Consider the following 19,640-nt stretch of genomic DNA (forward strand, 5'->3'; position numbering starts at 1 on the left):
ATCAATAGCTTGATATTGCCGACATAATTGTAAAAAAATCGTGAATCTAGTAATTCAATTACGTAGGAGTGTTAGTACACACTCCGGATAACACAAAATGCAGTCTCAGGCGCGGAAATACACACATTCTTAATATCTGCATTGATAGTAACTGCTTACACAGTTCGTTAATCCCCAACATACCTTTACAAAACAAGAGAATACTAAAATCGTGTTCTTCAAAAATATGGTCTCCATTTATATAAATATTACGCCAAAGGTTAATCAAAATTATTTCCAAAAAGTCGGACGTGTTCATATAACGATGATAGCGGCGTTTATAACTCGCTTATATTATTCATCATACAGTGGTATGATCCTCTTTCAGGGAAAGCTTCACTTCCTGCATTTGAGTTTAGTCTCGTCATTTTCCGCGTTTATGATATTATTCGATTGAAGGAAGTTTCGTCTAAACGAACATATAGTTATGGTGGAAAATGTTGCCCCTGATTAGACTGTACGAACTTCGCTTTACGCAAATGCATTTAGCTCCGTTGACATGGAGCAAAGCTCGGAAACAAAAAATTAACCTACTTTTCAACCCTCGAATTACAGCATTAAAATTACTATAATCGTGTTTCGCTTTTTGAAGGCTAAATAAACTAATAATTTGTTTCTGTGGATGAATATGTCATTCCGGTTATAACAGACATCATTAAAATTGTTCATAAATATGATCAATTCTTCAATGTATGTGATAACATGATTTATCTTTAGTTCAACTTCTATCTAAACAAGTATTTCAATTTATCCACAACAGTTAGTCGTATACATTGAAGGGGCCATTTCACGTTTTTGTACATTGACAAAATTAAAAAAATGTTTCAGGTTCGCAAATTTTTAAGAAATGACACGATACACAACTCGCGTGACCCACTTAACATCGATTAGACAGGATCTAAGACTGAAATCTTCACGGAGTAAAGGGCATTTTCCCTGCAAAGTTCACGGACCTCGACACCATAATTCAATAAAACATACATTTCAACTAACTGACATTTTAAACACACCAGTGATTTGGTCAAATGCGAAGGTGTATCTTTACACCTGGAGATTTCATTCATGAATCCTGTCTGATCGATGTTAAGTGGGTTACCTGAGTTGTTTATCGTGTTATTTCTTAAAAGTTGACCCAGTATTTGTAAAAATAATGCAAGACATGTACAGTTCCAGAAAGGAAATTTATTTCTGCGTTGAATAAGACCGAGATCGTGAAAATCGCTGCAAAATTGATGAAGAAAGGGCTATTCAAATCGATGCACACTGTTTTCGGGTGATTTCGAGTTGAATACCTTATGTATATATATTTGATAGTGATTTTTATTCAGAAAGTATATTTTTCGTTATAATATGATTATTTATCATTCAAAATGATGTTTTCACTACATGTATTTAATATCATAGCCACACGCTAACCACCTGTGCCTGAGGTGTGATTAAATAACTTGCATTCCCAGCAGTACAAACCATGCAGTATGAAAACATTACAGTTGATAAAACATCATATTTCGGCTAAATTATAACTTATTGAAAAATACATTAAGATGTATTTCTGATTTACCAAAACTGATCAAATAATTAAGAAATAAAATCCACTTACCTTATCATGACATATTGAAAGTCAAAACGTTGGTCTCGTCTGTAGAAATTAATTAAAATGAACGGAACCAAACAAAGGGACGTAACTTTTTGTAAAAATAGTTTATATTTCCAATGTGTGTGTATCAAAGATACACTATGTTATAATGTAGGTAGATTTGTCATTCACAAAGTCTAAATTCGAAAGAATTGGCTGGGGCACCAGTTATTTAGCAACAATATTGCTTTAAAAGAAAAAAAATAGCAGCAGTATTGCAAATTGAAAAGAGAAAAACTGCAAAATAAGGGGTATGCGTTTCAAAGTCCCATACCACTGTAAAGCCCCAACAGAATTTTGCAAACTGTTGCCAGGAAATGCCAACTACCTAGAGGGTTAAGGTAAACATAACCTTGAAAATTACCCCTTGGGGTGAGCAGGGTCATAAATTCATAATGCAGCTCAAGTTCTAGTATAAACTCACTTTAAAGTCACTGATACTTATAGAAAGCAAAATGAGAAATTACAGAAAGTAAAAAAGATTGCCTTTGCCAGCTTATAATCTTTCGATTTGAATTTCGTGAAGCGCACCAATAGTGTTTTAAGTTTTTTGTGTGCGAGTTGTGTTATAATTTAATGTTCTTTTTCCGATGCATAATTATCCTTACTTTCTTATTTAATGGCAGTACTCAATAGTTCAGCCATTTCAAACACACGTCTCTTAAAGAGTCTTGTTCACAGAGTTTCGTAATCTTTCCGTTATATTGGAAAAGTTTGACATAATTGTAATATTAAAGGGGCCGTCCAACAGATTGGTAAATTGACCAAATTATAAAAAGTTGTTTCAAATTCGCAAATTTTTGTTTTTGTTATGATATTTTATGATATTTTTGAGGAAAAAGTAATACTGACCATTTACCATGCTCTTAAATATCCATTATTATCATGCATCTTCTGACGATTTGTAAACATGAAAATTATAAAGCGTTGTGCGACGCGAAACGATTGAATAATTTGGAAAGTTTTGTTGTTGTAGTTATATTTTGGGAAACTACGAGGATTGCTTATATAGGTAATCCGCTCTAAGCATGAGCATGGATTGTCGAGTGGTCTAGGCGGGAGACTTTTTACTCCAGGAGTCAGTTGTTCGAGTCCTATTGAGGGTTACTTTTTTCCTTTAAAAAAATGTATTCTTGTTTTTTACTGGAGAGTTTTAGGTCAAATGTTTAAATTTATCAATATAAAGCATTTAATGACATGCTTCAATACATGCCAAAATTTGTTGGACGGCCCCTTTAACCACAAGCGAGCGAACAATTAAAAAAATCATATTTCTGGGCTGAGTTAAAAAAAAAAGATGTTTGTTTAAAAACGGTACCGTACAGTCGGGTATTTGGGTAGTGTTCTTTTTATTTCCATTGTCAACACTACTTACTCAAAACAATAATGTTTCCTTTTGGACTTAATAAATAATATGGCTGCAATGCAAATTAGCGGTTAGCTTATAATTTTTGCTAAAGAGCAACTTTTTAACATAAGTTGATGTTGTTTCTTTTTGAAGAAAATTAAAAGTATAGAAGTGATATCTATGATAGTATTATGTTTAAATAATGATACTGATAATGAAAGCATAGTAATAAATAAGTTGATAAACCCAGTTTACAACAGACAGAACTTTTTCATTTGAATCACATTTGACCTGTATCCCATAACATTTTACATGTTAGCAGCTGTTTGTGATCGCCATATGCAATTCAAATACGACTTTGACTAGACGGCCTATTTTTGCTGGAGAGACAACATACCTTAAAGTAAATTGTCCCCATCCAGTAATCTAAGGTTTAAATATGTTCATATAAATGGTTCTGTGTAGAAAATATTTCAATAACCAAAAGTTTGACGTAACAATGTGCCTAGAAATGTCATATTCATGTTTTAATAAGTATTTTCATTTGAATTTTTATTCTCATAACTTTTATTCTCAGATGACAGAATTAACAAAATCCGCTTGAATGTCTGTATTTTGTCTGAGTCATGTTATTACTCAATAAATAAAAATAGTTAAAGCAAGCTGTTAAGATTGTCTATAGTATGCCGTGGCATGTCAGTCGTGAATATTTAACATTGTGAAGTCTCTTAAGGCCACATTATTGGTCAATTTTCTGGTAACTTTGGCCAGAATATTCATATTAAATGTGGTCTATTTTATGATATCCTTGCTGAATTCTATACACTGTAGTGTGTGGTCGTAAACTAGGTTGGTACCTGAAATAGCTCGAGAATGCTTTGGGAGATTTCTATGCTCAATCACTATGAAACCTCCTAAAGAGATTATTTTATTTTGCTGATGTCTATGTCAAGTTCAAAATTGGTTCCAGTCCATTGAATCATAACTTCTAGAGGGTGGATTAGTTTTTCGTATGTAACTTTATTGAAACATACAAATGTAGTGGACAAGCAATGAATCATGTTTTACCCAATATCAGACAATTTGTTAGGAGATTTTGAAAATTGTACTATTCAATACCTGCCTGCCACGAGGTCGTGCAGTTTTCCTGGTATGAAATGATAATCGTAATTATGTGTTTCATACTTAATTTTTTTTTTATTTCAATAGAGCCAACCAGCCTTCATATTAGGCAAATTTTCAAACTATGGCATAACATTTGATTCAATACTGTTACTGTCCACATAGAGTATGAATCAACGGTAGGAGAGCTTGGTCGAAGACAAATTTATTACAAAAATAATACCAAAGCAGATTCAGATCTTCTAATTTTTTAAGGGATCAGGTAAGAACACCAGGGCCTTTTGACTCTTTAACAATTAACATTTATTGACTGAATATGCCTTCAAAGATTAGTAATGTAAGAAACGTATAATGACAAAAGCAAACATCGAACAGTAACCACCGAAGTCTAGAAAGCAAAATAAAAGTAGGCCTATTATACCCAAGTACAAGGGGTGTTGTTTTTCGGTTAGAGAACACATTCGATTTAAAGGACGTATTTTGTTGAGCCAGCTTACAAAAAGCCCCATATAGCTACATGTGATGGGGGATTGTATTGCATTTTGGTTGTGGGTCCAAGCTTGTCGTGGCTGTAATTTTGTCATTGAAAATATAAGTCCAAAATATATAACCACAATTCAAACAAGGGCTGTTTGTAAAACATGCATGCCCCCCATATGGGCTGTCCGTTGTACTGGCAGCCATTGTGTGAATGCGACTTTTGTCACTGTGACCTTGACCTTTGACCTAGTGACCTGAAAATCAATAGGGGTCATCTGCAAGTCACGATCAATGTACCTATGAAGTGTCATGATCCTAGGCAAAAGCGTTCTTGAGTTATCATCCGAAAATCATTTTACTATTTCGGGTCACCGTGACCTTGACCTTTGACCTTGTGACCTCAAAATCAATAGGGGTCATCTGCGAGTCATGATCAATCTACCTATGAAGTTTCATGATCCTAGGCATATGCGTTCTTGAGTTATCATCCGAAAATCATTTTATTATTTCGGGTCACCGTGACCTTGACCTTTGACCTAGTGACCTGAAAATCAATAGGGGTCATCTGCAAGTCATGATCAATCTACCTACAAAGTTTCATGATCCTAGGCATATGCGTTCTTGATTTATCATCCGAAAATCATTTTACTATTTCGGGTCACCGTGACCTTTGACCTAGTGACCTCAAAATCAATAGGGATCATCTGCGAGTCATGATCAATCTACCCATCAAGTTTCATGATCCTAGGCGTATGCGTTCTTGAGTTATCATCCGGAAACCATTTTACTATTTCGGGTCACCGTGACCTTTGACCTAGTGACCTCAAAATCAATAGGGATCATCTGCGAGTCATGATCAATCTACCCATCAAGTTTCATGATCCTAGGCGTATGCGTTCTTGAGTTACCACCCGGAAACCATTTTACTATTTCGGGTCACCGTGACCTCGACCTTTGACCTAGTGACCTCAAAATCAATAGGGGTCATCTGCAAGTCATGATCAATGTACCTATGAAGTTTCATGATCCTAGGCCCAAGCGTTCTTGAGTTATTGTCTGACAACCACCTGGTGGACGGACGGACGGACCGACCGACATGAGCAAAGCAATATACCCCCTCTTCTTCGAAGGGGGGCATAAAAAGTTCACCGTCATATGATGACTTGAGGAGTGTAACAATTGTCTCGCTCTACAGTAAAAGCCACACTTAAGAGGTAAACATGGTAAAATAAAACTGTAACCTTCGTAAAATTTCTTTAAAGCTTACCACAAATGACCACCATATTGAGAAGGAATGTTGCATGTAACATCCATCTCAATACCTCAAAGGTCAAGAATGCAGGTCAAAAGTCAAATTAAACTATGAAACATCTTTTCCGGACTGAATCTTTGTCATTTATCATGCAATTTTGAAATAACTTGCCATAATGACCACCGTGAGAAAAGCATTTAGCGTTCAACATTCATCTCCTTACCTTGAATGTTAAGGTAACATGTAGAGGTCATATGTTAAATTTGCCTTTAAAAAAGCTTCGCCAGACTGTAACATCATCATTCTTCATTTGATTCTAAAATAATTTATCACAAATGTTCACAGTGAGAAGATGGTGTGTAGCATAATGTACCACCAGTCGTGCTGCCTAAAATGTCAAGGTAACACTTAAAGCAATACTAAATTTAAACTTAGTCATTCAACAGCTTGTCTAGATTGTAACTCATTCATCATAAAATTTTATATTTATTTACCACAAATGTTCACTTTGTGATTACTGAGAGTCATGTGTAATGACCATCTGATTCTCGCTGTCTCAAAGGTAAGTCACATTTAAAGGTAAAAAGTCAAACTGTAAATAACTGTTGAAATTGAATGTCCAACTTTGGCAAATTACCTTTTGTGTCAACTTATGATAATAATAATTTACCAAAATGTTATCCATGTGGAGTGGTTGTATCACACCTGAGTAAAGATCACAATAAAGGTAAAAGGTTAAATATTTGCGTTGCACGACTTGTTAACAATCAAAAGCATTATTACCAAAGGGGCTAAACATCTGGTCTACAGGCATCTAGCTATATTAAGTTAATGGCACCTCTACTTAAGGTTGAGTTAGTTTCATAAAAAGTTCAAAATAATATTGACCTTGAAGTTTCTCATATGTGTTATTGTTACTTAGTTTAAATCTATTCATTTGAGCTGAATTGAGACTAGAACTAGTACTTGGTGTCTATGGGGGAAATAATGCTCCCACAGAGGGGATCGAACCCGTGACCTCCCGATTGCTAGGCGGACACCATATCCGCTACACCACTGCGACTCTGCTTATGTATGTAACTTGCATGTGAAAACTCAATAGTCCAAGATAGAGCAAAAAATTTAAACAAGCGTCCTGTTCTTCATCTTGACCCAGTGACCTAATTAAATTATACTTCACTTGACCTACTATGCAAAGATATCATTGGGACAAATGTTCTGCAAAGTTCCATCAATATTGAATAATAAATATTGGCTCTAGCTATAGCTTGTCAAGTATTCAATAAAGCCATACAAAAACTAGAGTTTTAATAAGGCAAATGTTTACGCCCCACAACACTCGAAGGACAAAAGGCGATCACAAAAGCTCACCATGAGCTCATTGAGCTAAAAATTGTACACACAACTCCCCCTAGCAGACACGTTTTCACACTCAGTTGATATATCACTGAGAAAAATATTTCAACCAATTTTCAAGTATATTGGGCAAAATTATAATTTGTTTAGAATGTTTGTTAGCTTTTTTCTTTAGCAATAGGACTGAAATGCCCCACCTCCTAATGGAGTTTATAAAGCAGAACCATTTAAAACTCGTTTGAGATATCATTGAAACAAATGTTGAAATGTCTTCTTGGCCAATTTGAGATTTTCAAAGTGTTCACCATGTTGTTGTTGATTTCTCATCTTGACCTAGTGACATATGACTTGATTAACTCAGTTTCAAACTCAGACAAGAGATGATTAGGCAAAATGTTTCAAATTGACCAAATTTGATATATCAAGCGGTTTAGTGCGACGACTAGGCTTCCCGTGCCAGAAAAGTGAGCCGATCGAGAGGCTTTCTGTGACACAACGAAAGCGAAAGAAGGCATTTTTTAGGTAAAATTGATGAAAATTACTATATAGCGTACAATGAACATAAAGTTTTGATCATAAAGATGATATCAATGACACTAGATATTTGACATATTATAGAAAAGCTATGTTAAAAAGTCATCAAAGTGGCATGTATGCACGATTGTTTCACCACCCTCGTCATCATTCCATCTTCGATAGAGTTTGTGATAAGTGTTTGGACCTGCAGAATACTGTGAACCTGTAGCTGGATATATGCTTCAACTCATGGACCACCTCTTTTTATGCACAAATGTGTTGACGGGTTTTAATTTTAGATTTTCTTACCAGTTTTGTGAATGTCCATCATCCATTTTCTTGTTTTTGACAGATAGGCAGCCAAGAATGAACAGAGAGGCAGCATTTTGACAGAAAGGCCACCGATATGCATCTACATCTACACCGTGACATAAAGAAAGTTAATCCATGCACAAGCTCCCATGTTTTCCAAGAAAGCAAAGCCGTTTTCAAAATATTGAGAAAACTGTTTCAAATTGATATCGCAAAAATGTGAATTTACAGTGTTCACATGCTTTCTTTTCCCACCCATATAAGGAAACAGTATGAAAGGAATAGAACCATTGTCGAAAGAAGTATTCTAGCACTCACAGACTGGTTGTCAGTTTTACTTATTACCTAAGTTTTTGGCCCTATATGACCCACTTTTCAGATGATTCAGATAATCCACAGAGACATTTATTAACTTGTTTAAAAAAAACAAGGGCTGTTTGTATAACATGCATGACCCCATATGGGCTGTCAGTTGTAGTGGCATCCATTGTTTGAATACGTTTTTTGTGACCTTGACCTAGTGACCTGAAAATCATGATCAATGTACCTATGAAGTTTCATGATCCTAGGCCTAATTATTCTTGAGTTATCATCAGGAAACCATTTTACTGGTTCGAGTCACTGTGACCTTGACCTTTGACCGAGTGACCTGAAAATTAATAGGGGTCATCTGCCAGTCACGATCAATGTACCTATGAAGTTTCATGATCTTAGGCGTAAGCATTCTTGAGTTATCATCCTGAAACCATTTTACTGTTTCGAGTCTCTGTGACCTTGACCTTTGACCTAGTGACCTGAAAATCAATAGGGGTCATCTGCCAGTCATGATCAATGTTCCTATGAAGTTTCATGATCAAAGGCGTAAGCATTCTTGAGTTATCATCCAGAAACCATTTTACTGTTTCGAGTCACTGTGACCTTGACCTTTGACCTAGTAACCTGAAAATCAATAGGGGTCATCTGCCAGTCATGATCAATGTTCCTATGTAGTTTCATGATCCTAGGTGTAAGCATTCTTTAGTTATTTTCCGGAAACCATTTTACTATTTCGAGTCACTGTGACCTTGACCTTTGACCTAGTGACCTGAAAATCAATAAGGGTCATCTGCCAGTCATGATCAATGTTCCTATGAAGTTTCATGATCCTAGGCGTAAGCATTCTTGAGTTATCATCCGGAAACCATTTTACTATTTCGAGTCACTGTGAACTTGACCTTTGACCTAGTGACCTGAAAATCAATAGGGGTCATCTGCCAGTCATGATCAATGTACCTATGAAGTTTCATGATCCTAGGCCTAAGCATTCTTGAGTTATCATCCGGAAACCATTTTACTATTTCGAGTCACTGTGACCTTGACCTTTGACCTAGTGACCTGAAAATCAATAGGGGTCATCTGCCAGTCATGATCAATGTACCTATGAAGTTTCATGATCCTAGGCCTAAGCGTTCTTGAGTTATCATCTGGAAACCATCTGGTGGACGGACCGACCGACATGTGCAAAACAATATACCCCCTCTTCTTTGAAAGGGGGCATAAAAATATGTTGCTTTTAGTGTTAATCTATTTGTTATTGATAGAAATATATTGCCTTAAAAGTTATATTACTGACTTTTAATTAAATATTTGAAATGAAAACTCGTCACATTTACTGCGATTTTTGGTAACTTTGTTCTTAATGGATGTTGAATGTAATCGTTTTCGTAACGTCATTCCACTAAAATAAAGATACATATCAAATATATTTTATTTATTTTCTAGAAACAATGATTTGTCAACTGAAATCATAAACTTGTTTCAAATAAAATATTTCCAACAAAGCAACAAATTTTGTCTTTACACAACATCAGCAATCTCTTTAGAAAGACTATCATCCTAAAAAATTAAAAGTGTAAATCATAATGTCATTTCAACATAATTTTTGTGAACGTCTTACTGTATTTCAACTTTAAACTCATTAATGAGGCAAATCCAATATACAAAACTGTAGTGCCAAAAAAAATGTGTTATCGAAAAATTAAATGATCAAAGATCAATCATTTCATTGTTTAATTTTTGTCTTCTGTTTTTCAGCTGCTTTAGTTGTTCCACAGTCGTCATCGTCATCATCTAACAGGACTGGGTTCCCAAGCATGGATGGCTTTGGGGGCATGGCTGTTTGAACGCGAGTTTTCTGGGGCTCATCTCGCATGAGTGCAATCTTTTTATTGGCATCTGGCTCTAAATGTTGGTTTTTCACAGTTTCATCTTCGTCTTCAAACAGACCAAACTTCTTCTTGCTCATTTCTTTCTTAGGGGCTGTTACATCGCTTGATAAAATCTTTATTTCCTCTGTCATGGGAGAGTCATACCCGACCATGTGCTTGTAAATGTCTTTGCTGCGAAAACTTGCAACATCGATGAAATAATTTGTACCTTTGATGACATGATTAACCAAGAATCCACCATGGAATGGAATCTTGACGTCTTCAGCTTTGTATTCAACCTCTTTTCTCCGTAAGAAAAACGTTTTTCTGGCCAACGTGAACACCTTAGTGTCCTCATTGTAATAGATGTCGGTGATATACTTCTTTGCCACGAAGTGAAGCAGAGCAGGGGTACAGAACACCAGAGTGCTGATAGTGCCAAGTATACCAGCCTTCATCATCATGTCATCCTTGGCAGCTGAGATGACAAAAGGCTGCACAAACACAGAAATCATGCTCGTACTCATAGACACCATTTTCACCCTGGTCAGATTACTGCTTAATGATCCCGTGTAGACCAGTAAGCCCTTTTTGGGATGAATAATAGGTAGGCCAGATTCCGGGTCTTTTGTCCTGATATCATCTTTGTGAAGGTAACGTTTCTGAACAAATGTGGGACATCTGTCGACTGCCTGAAGGTTCAATGAGAGTCCTGAACTGGATGGGAGAGGTGACCAAGTCTCAAGTTGTTGCATGGGGAGATGCTGGGTCAGGGTACGGGGCCCTGACAGAACCACTCTGACGCCATGGCACAGAGGACGCCCTAGCTTGCTGACAGCAGTCATCTTCTGAAACAAGATAATTTGAAGTAGTATTATTTTTTTACAGAATAAAATAATTGCAATTATGGGACATTTACCAGCTGAGATTTACCAGCCGAGGTCCACACATTTTTCCTGTACTTTGATCATGCCCCAAGAATGAGATGTCAAGACTCAGGGAGTCTTAAATGACACACGAGTTCCTATTGCATAATATATTTTTGTTGATAAAGTTTATACAGTTCAATTGTTTGGCATATGGAAAATCATTTGAAATCTTTACAAAAGAAATTATTTTTCTTTTTGCAGAGTGGGTATTTTTCATTAACTATTTTGTTTGATATCAAATTGTTAATGGTGAAACATTAAGGTAACATTTAAGGTCAGTTGTCAATCATAATATATACTCAATAAATCTTTCAGTGCATCAGCTTAGATTTAAAAAAGGCAGGGTGCTAATTTGTCAAAATGGCACTTTCATGCACGCACATCATAGAGTAAGACATACTATCCCTGTGGCATATTTTCAACATAACATTAGTTATACAGGTCAATATTTCATATTTCATGTATTTTGATTTAAACGCTGCTACATGTATAAAATAATTATTAATAAAACTACAGTCAATCTTGTATTAAGAGACCACATAAGAGAGTAACCAAACGTGGTCTGTTAATAAAATTGTCTTTAAAATAAAGACCATTCTGAAAAAAAAAAGAGTAAAATCATCGTCAGTATTAAATTCATAGACCGATTCTGTGACATAACTGTCTTGTTTAACATTTAAATTATATAAAATAATCCAGATATTTGTGTAGTTACAAATAGAATTTGTATAACTAGTAATAGTCCAACAAAACACTGTTGCTGTTTTTAGACCACAAAAATTTATGTTTTTTTAAGCATTTCGTTAACACACGTGTTTGCCATTTTTAGGAAATGTACAGGAAGTTGGTATATCAGAACTACTCTGCCTTTCGTGGAAAGGAGAAAAATGTATTCTTTGTTTGCAAAGTAATGCCAAGTAATTATGATTGCAGATTATTGAATGACAGAATCAGGTGTTCAATATTAGCACATCAGGTAGAGCTCTTAACTGTTAACTCCCCCTGAGTTCTCTGTAAAAGATTCAATGGACGGAGCTTTGTGCGTGCTATTACAAGATTGGTTTTGCATATTGATTGCTAGACAAAGGAAACCAATTTTAGCGAGAAAGCGTTCTTTTATGGTTTCTTGACAGGATGTGGCTTTCCTGTGATTACGTCAAACTTACAATAAAATGGTGATCAAGTTTGTCCCTTAACAATCAACAGATTTTCCAATGGTACCCGTAAGTGGTCACTTAATCCAAGATTGGGACATAAAATTACTCAACAATATCAGCGGTCGCTCTTCGCATAAGACAAAAATTGCCTAATACAATATCATATCAAAATAGAGTGAAAAACACTTGGGGGGATTGAAAGTGGAAGCATAAGACAAAGGTCGCTTACTTCAAGGTTGCATCCATAAGATTGTGATTAGATCAACAAGGGCGTGTTGGGAGTCAAAGGGGGGAAGGATAAAACATTGATGCTAGTATTTCACTTCAACCAGGAATTTCCAAAACACAATAAAACTGATCACATAAGCCCATATTTTTTAAAATATCAATCTTATTCCGTCACTTAGATGAACTTGTTAAGAAGGCTGCAGTCAGTTTGAGATTTCCATTTAATTCATATGTGATTCACAGGTAATAAAATTAAGTAAATTTTTTAAGAATTGTTAATCTATTCTTTGTTTTCAACAGCATTGTTGATAAAATTATTTGTAACTATAAAACTGTCAACAAAATAAAACTTAATATTAGTTCTTCTTGAATGCACGGAGCTTTTATAAGTATGTATCGTACAGCTCCGAGTTCTTCGTGTTAACTGATTTTTAAATGTCAAAAAATTATGTCTCACGCATGTCAATAAAATTGAGTTCAATCAACCTAATACATCGTAACAAACACCTGTTATCACTGACATCAATTTGGGAGTGATTTGTGGAGAAATACTCAAAACAAAAACTTTATACAAAAACCGTCATCAAACCGTGAGCCAAAGTTTTGAATTGACAATTGGATCTATCTAACAGATGTTCAGGAGATAGTCGGTATATTGTGATAAGTAGATTACACAAGACCTATCTGGCTGAGGATTCCAGAGATAGTCAATAGTGGAAATTAGAATTCGGAATACTTGGCATTGTCCATTGCAAAATTTAAATGAACAGTTGACATGTTTGAAAATTTGGATTAATATCAATATTATGCAAGCGTACCCCATCATGTAATTTGTTTTAATTTGCACATTATGGATATATTTACAATCTATGTTTATCTATGCCAGAAAATACTTCATTTGGCTAATGGTTTCGATAAAAGTGCCATCCAGATTCTGGGTGTCATCTTAACATGATTAAACGTGTAATCAGTTGCAACTTCCAGCAACCAGCAGGGTCAATAGCTGGGAGTTGGATTACTGTAACTTTACTTTATATAACAAATATTGACCAAAATAAGTATGTATCACTGAAGTGTAATATAACAAAGATTTTGTTTTGAATGTGTGTAATACAAAATGCTGTTTAAAACTCTAGCACCTGGTAACGTTTTTAAAAGGGATAATGTCATTGGTTCGAATTTGCTCAGGGGCGAGTTGTTTTGAAGTGTTAAAAGTGTAATAGCTAATAAACATCATACTAGAAATTATTGTATAAATTAAAATCCCTAAAACACAGAATATATATTTCGCTGTAATACTTGTATACCTGTTAGCCCAATATTTATCAATGCGGAAAATATTTATTCGACAACATTGTTTGACATTCTATGGATAAATCAAAAGGGCATATATCGACCGAGCACCGTTTACGACCGTCAATACGGTCTCGTTGTTGACTGTGACCCGGCAGACAAACATTTATAGAATCATAGGCGCAGATTTTATATATATTAATTGTTTAATTCGCAGTGAAGCTGAAAAAAAAAGAATAAATGCAATTAAAATGATAAGGCATTATACTTCAAAAGACTTAGTACAAATATTATATTGCGGATGGAATTTTGTCCTACGTATTTTTTTTATTTTAAAAATAAATGAGCCGGCACATATTACAGCAAATGTACCTGCTGCAAACAGAGTTGAATTTACGCCCAAAATCCGATGTCGTAAAACGCGCTACTGATTACCGTATACCGATATTATTCATCTTAAACAAACTTCTTGTAAAAAAAAAGTTCATCAACATGCTTTTTGAGTATGAGTTAAGATAATATAGAGGCCATTTTACAGAAAATTTGACATAAATGTGAACATATTCCGGGTAAGTTTTAGTATATTTACCTTGCCCGGTGTACATTCTGCTTCCGCTTGGTACGGTGAAGGGCCAGTTACGGCGTGGTACACCGGAGAGTGCGCTTAGTCAAAATGGAGGGCAGACCTAAATCCATCAACTGTCTCTGCGTGAACCACTCTATCATCCAGGTGGTTCCACTCTATGATTGTTTTCACGAAGAACGAGTTTTTCATTTGTATACTGTTAGTGTTTTTGATCACAAAGCCTCTATCGTTATTTATCACGTGTTTGTCTATTATATTTGATGCTACACAGTGACTATATTGTTTTGCCTTAATATGTCTTTAAACCCTTGCTGGTTTTAAGTATTCAGTTGCGTGTATAACATGTTATTATACTTAAGAGTACCCGGGGTAGATGTAAGTAGTACCCGAGCCGACAATGACCAATCAAGCCCAACTAACAAATCAGAATTTCAAAGTAGTTAAGATACCCGTCCTCTTTTTCAAAAACTGGGTAACATGTGAGTTTTAAATGGTGCTTTAATTTGAATACATTTGAGTAATTTATTACTTAATTGCTTACACATAAAGGGAAACTTCAGCTGCATCAACAGGAGAAAGACCTTATTATACAATGCGATCTTATTTTATGGAAAGGAACCAACACAAAATGAATGCAGTGGTAAAATTCATATATACTTCCATTATAATATGATTTTTTCAAATGAAGTGTACATAGCAAATAACTGACTAAAATAATATGGTTGTTATGTTTTTCACTCGCTCCAAAAGTTTAAATAAGGAATGCTTTTTAAACATGTACTTTTCATTATACGCTAACATAATATACAAATACCGTTGCTAATTTTAAAGACAAAAATCATCCTGCCAAAAACAACCTTTAAATATAAACTAACTCGACGTGGATATGATTCTAAACAGGTCTAAACACAAAACGTAAGACAAACAGTGTGGTGGTCATGGAGAGTCTCCTGCATTATCTTCTCAAGGAAAAGGTTTAACAGGACGGGAGAGCTGACATGCCTGACGGACGCCCGCTGATGTCCAGAAGAAGTCCCCCTGCTGTCAGTTGAGAAGTACTGCGCTGCTGTCGTTTCCGTAGGGTTCTTGAATGATTTCATCAGCCATTCGTCAATTTTGAATTCTCTCATAATATGCGATAGGTCATCATGCCACATGCGGTCGAAAGTTTTCTTAAAGTCAATGAAGTTGTGGAAGAGCTCGCGTTGGTGTGGCAGTTGTTTCTCAATGATGATTCTGCAGTTGAAGATCTGTTCCACTTTGCTCCGCCCAGCTTTGAATCCAGTATTCTTTTTAACCTACAGTTCTGCAATAATAAGGTGGCACAAAAGCGACAAGGTTGCAGAACCCGATCTTGAGGGCATTGACCTAGAACTGTGTGTATCATACCACTATCCGACTAGCCGTGCTATGGCATCTCTGTATATAGTCTGGTCATGATTACTACTGATTCCAGCAATAAAATGGTAATTCCGGGGTCGGCCATCATGGAATATGCCTTCAAAATTCGTAATCGTTAATACAAATGATATTTTCAGAACGCGGTTTGAGTATAAGGGGCGTTCAAAAAGTTTACGTTTCGTTTGACTGTTTGATTTTACAAATTTTCTGACCAGATTTTGATGGTGATTGCGTACCATACTTTTTGTGATTAACTGTGGAGACAAGCAAACTAAACTAGGTGTAATTGAAATTAATAATGCTGTATGATGTGAGAGAAAAAAGAACATGCGCGCGCACCATCGCACCGCAGCGTCACGACTATGACCATTCCATATTTTATGTGTATGGGTCGGGAAACGAATCCAATTTTTCAGTCCAATGTTCTTCAAGTCAAGTCAAATAAATTTTATTTAAAGTCGGCAAGAGTGCATAACATATAAACATAAGCTATAATTAGCTTTTGGACCGACATTATTTACAATTGTACAATAATAACATATTAAAAGCAGCTGTTAAGAGAGACAGTAAAGTAATTTAAACATGGTTAAGACAAACATAATACTAAAGTACATTTTGGTATAAATATCAAAGCATTTGTCACAATAAAGGAAGTAACTAGGAATAAAACATAAAAACCGAGAGATTTGTGCTAATCTATACCATAGGACTACAAGTAAATTAAGACAATTTAAAATAATAAAATAAGCATGGCAAATAGGCTTATATGCACATAGTGGTATATATATATATATATTTATGAGATAGAGCAGTAACCAAGACTAGTCTAGCCAAATAAGCAACACAAAACAAAAGATAAAGCAAAATAATAAGCAACAACTAATAGTAATAAATAAAAACAGAGATTTGTGCTAATCTAGACCATAGGTCTACAGATAAATGAAGACAATTTAAGAAATAAAATAAGCATATATATATATATATATATATATATATATATATATATATATATATATATATATATATATATATATATATATATATATATATATATATACATACACATATATATATATATATATATATATATATATATATATATATATATATATATATATAAGCAAAGCCAGATATGGGCAGATATGTCTGATTGCACACTGAACAATTACATATCTTTCCATTCCAACTTGAGATCAAGGTTTTAAATTGGCTGAAGGAGCCTGCTTTTCTAAACTCATCACGTAGCCAGTTCCACAGGACTGGGGCTGCATACCTGAAACTTCTCTTAGCATAATGTTCTGTCTTTACGGATGGAATCTGCAATATATTTGAATATCTTAAGTTATAAGTATTATTTCTTTTTTCAACTAAGTCATGCAAAACAGGTGGACATTTTATTAACAATTTTGATAGTTTCATTTGCCATGTTTCTCAATCTTCGAATGTGTAGAGATGGTAAATTGCTCTTTTTAACAGATCTTCATAGTTACAAGCATAATCATCACAAACAAATCTCAAAGCTCTCGCTTGAATTTTCTTTATTTTCTGAGTGTTACTCTTTGTACAGAAGTGCAATGACAGAGGAAAACAATTAAAATTTGACAAGATGAAAGTATGAAATATTGTAAGTCTACTAGGTCTATTTAGATTACGACCTATTCTCTTTAGAACATTAAGTAACAATGTTGATCAGCTTTTTTACAAATAATCTGGATGTGAGTATTGAAAGATAGATTGAAATCAATATAAACACCTAACAATTTAACAACATTATCACAAGAAATAATATTATTATCTATTTCAAACTTAGGATTTTTATCATGCGTTTTCTTTCCAACGGCTATTGCCTGAAATTTGTGAGGATTTGCTTTCATACAATTAAAAGAAAACTAGTCAATAAGAATTTTGCTTTCACTTTGTAGAGTACTTATCAATAAATCAAAGTCTGGTGTATTAACAGACAGTGTATTGTCATAGTTGTACAGAGTGACTTGTTCAATAAAATAAAAAATATCATTGATAAAAAACATTAAACAAAATGAGGCCAAGTATCGAGCCCCGTGGAACACATTTTTTATAATTGCACAGTAACATACATTGCCACATACTTTAGTTTGTTGCGTGCGGTCTAACAGATAAGAGCGAAGAGCATCAGTGGCCTTCTCACAGCGTCCATATGATGCCAGCTTACACAGCAGAAGTTTGTGTGGAAGACAGTCGAATACCTTGGACAGGTCCATCAGGATGGCAGCTACATACTGGTTAGAGTCCAAGGCTCTCTTCCAATCATCCAGTAGCCTGAGAATGGTAGTCTGGCGTCCATGTCTTCTCCGGAAGGCACACAAAAATTGATCAAAAATATTGTCAAAATAAGAAGCAAGTTGTTCTTCAAGTACTTTCTCATACATTTTAGAAGTGACAGGCAAAATACTAACAGGTCTATAATTTGATTTAAATATAGAGACATTTTTTTCTTAAACACAGGAGTGACTTGAGCTTCCTTTAACCTTTCAGGAAAAGTACCAGTAGAAATGGTAGAATTTAACAATTGTTTTAAAAATGGAACCAGAGACTTCATGCCAATTTTCAACAATTGAACAGAAATTTGATCCACACCGGTTGCCTTTTTAACATTAAATGTACTTATAATTTGTGATACGTTTGTATTAGTTTTTGGAACAAAATTAAAATAGTTTTTACTAAAATTTTTACCTAACATTTTGTCTATACTGGGATGATTATTTTCGTTAAAACGATAATCTTTACCTATATCTTCAGCTATATTTACATAGAAACTGTTAAAACTTTCAGCTACATAAGAGTTATCAGATACAATTTTAATATTTTCATTTTAAATATTTTTTGATTACGAGCCGATGCATTTCTAATATAGAAAAGGTTTAATTGTTTTCCAAAAAAATCTGTGGATTTACACCCTCAAATGCAACGCTCCTGAAAATATGTATTTACAGATAATCTTTTCCGTTTGTTAACATAGTTTCTGGCCTTCCTATAAACTTCCCAAGTTTAAGAACATTTGTTTTTTAAGTACTTAGTATAATTCATTTTCTTAGCATATATTGCTTTGCGTAAATGTCCATTCATAGATGGGACACTATTCTTGTAAATTTAAATTTGTTTCTGTGATGCATGTTTATTTATGATTTCTACAACATCAGATTGAAAAGATTTAAAAAAGCTATATACATTATTAACTTCACATTTATCATGAACTTTGCTATAAGGTATATTCAACATTAAAAGATCTTGGTTATATGCTTCAGGATCAAAGTTTCTAAAACTCCCAATATACACTTTTTGTTTCTCTATTGTTGCGGTTTTACTGTTAATAATAGAAGAAATCATGTTGTGACAATCACTGATATTAATGGGAAAGTTACGTGTTTTCATAAACAAGTTACTACAGTTTGTGAGGATTACATCCAAGAGTGAAGACTTGCAATTTTTAACAAAGCAAGTCTCTTTTTTTAACAATAATTGTAAGGTTAAACATTTCCACTAAATCCTGTAGAGGTCTACCCTTCGGTCTTTCATTTCAAGTGTGTAGCCCTGCACCTATATATCTATATACTGTCTAACTTCCCTTGCGAGTATTATTGACTGGTATCAAGTGTTTTGAAAGGACGAAAGTTTTCCAACTTTGCTAGACTTCCCGGTCCATCTCCACACCCGCACTTGATTTGCAGTAATATTGAAAGAATGAATACAGTCGGGAACCAGACACTTAATTTTCACGACCGATTTGTTAGACCGTTTTGACCGTATCTCTATCGATTTG

General features: G+C 34.6%; 1 protein-coding gene across 2 annotated transcripts; it reads right to left on the reverse strand.

The window, feature by feature from the left end:
- Positions 1–9,796: 9,796 nt before the first annotated feature.
- On the reverse strand, positions 9,797–14,001 carry LOC127844606 (transmembrane protein 70, mitochondrial-like). 2 transcript variants are annotated; one of them, XM_052375004.1, is made up of 2 exons: positions 13,869–14,001; positions 9,797–11,095 (listed from the first exon to the last, which is right to left on the reverse strand). In XM_052375004.1, exon 2 carries the CDS (start codon positions 11,090–11,092, stop codon positions 10,103–10,105), a length of 990 nt encoding a protein of 329 aa, XP_052230964.1. In that variant the 5' UTR covers positions 11,093–11,095; positions 13,869–14,001; the 3' UTR covers positions 9,797–10,102. The 2 variants fall into 2 exon arrangements, with proteins under 2 accessions (XP_052230964.1, XP_052230965.1); XM_052375005.1 differs by having other exon boundaries at positions 9,797–11,092; positions 13,869–13,992.
- Positions 14,002–19,640: the final 5,639 nt, after the last annotated feature.

Source organism: Dreissena polymorpha, chromosome 9, assembly GCF_020536995.1.
Source record: "Dreissena polymorpha isolate Duluth1 chromosome 9, UMN_Dpol_1.0, whole genome shotgun sequence".
Classification (NCBI taxonomy): domain Eukaryota; kingdom Metazoa; phylum Mollusca; class Bivalvia; order Myida; family Dreissenidae; genus Dreissena; species Dreissena polymorpha.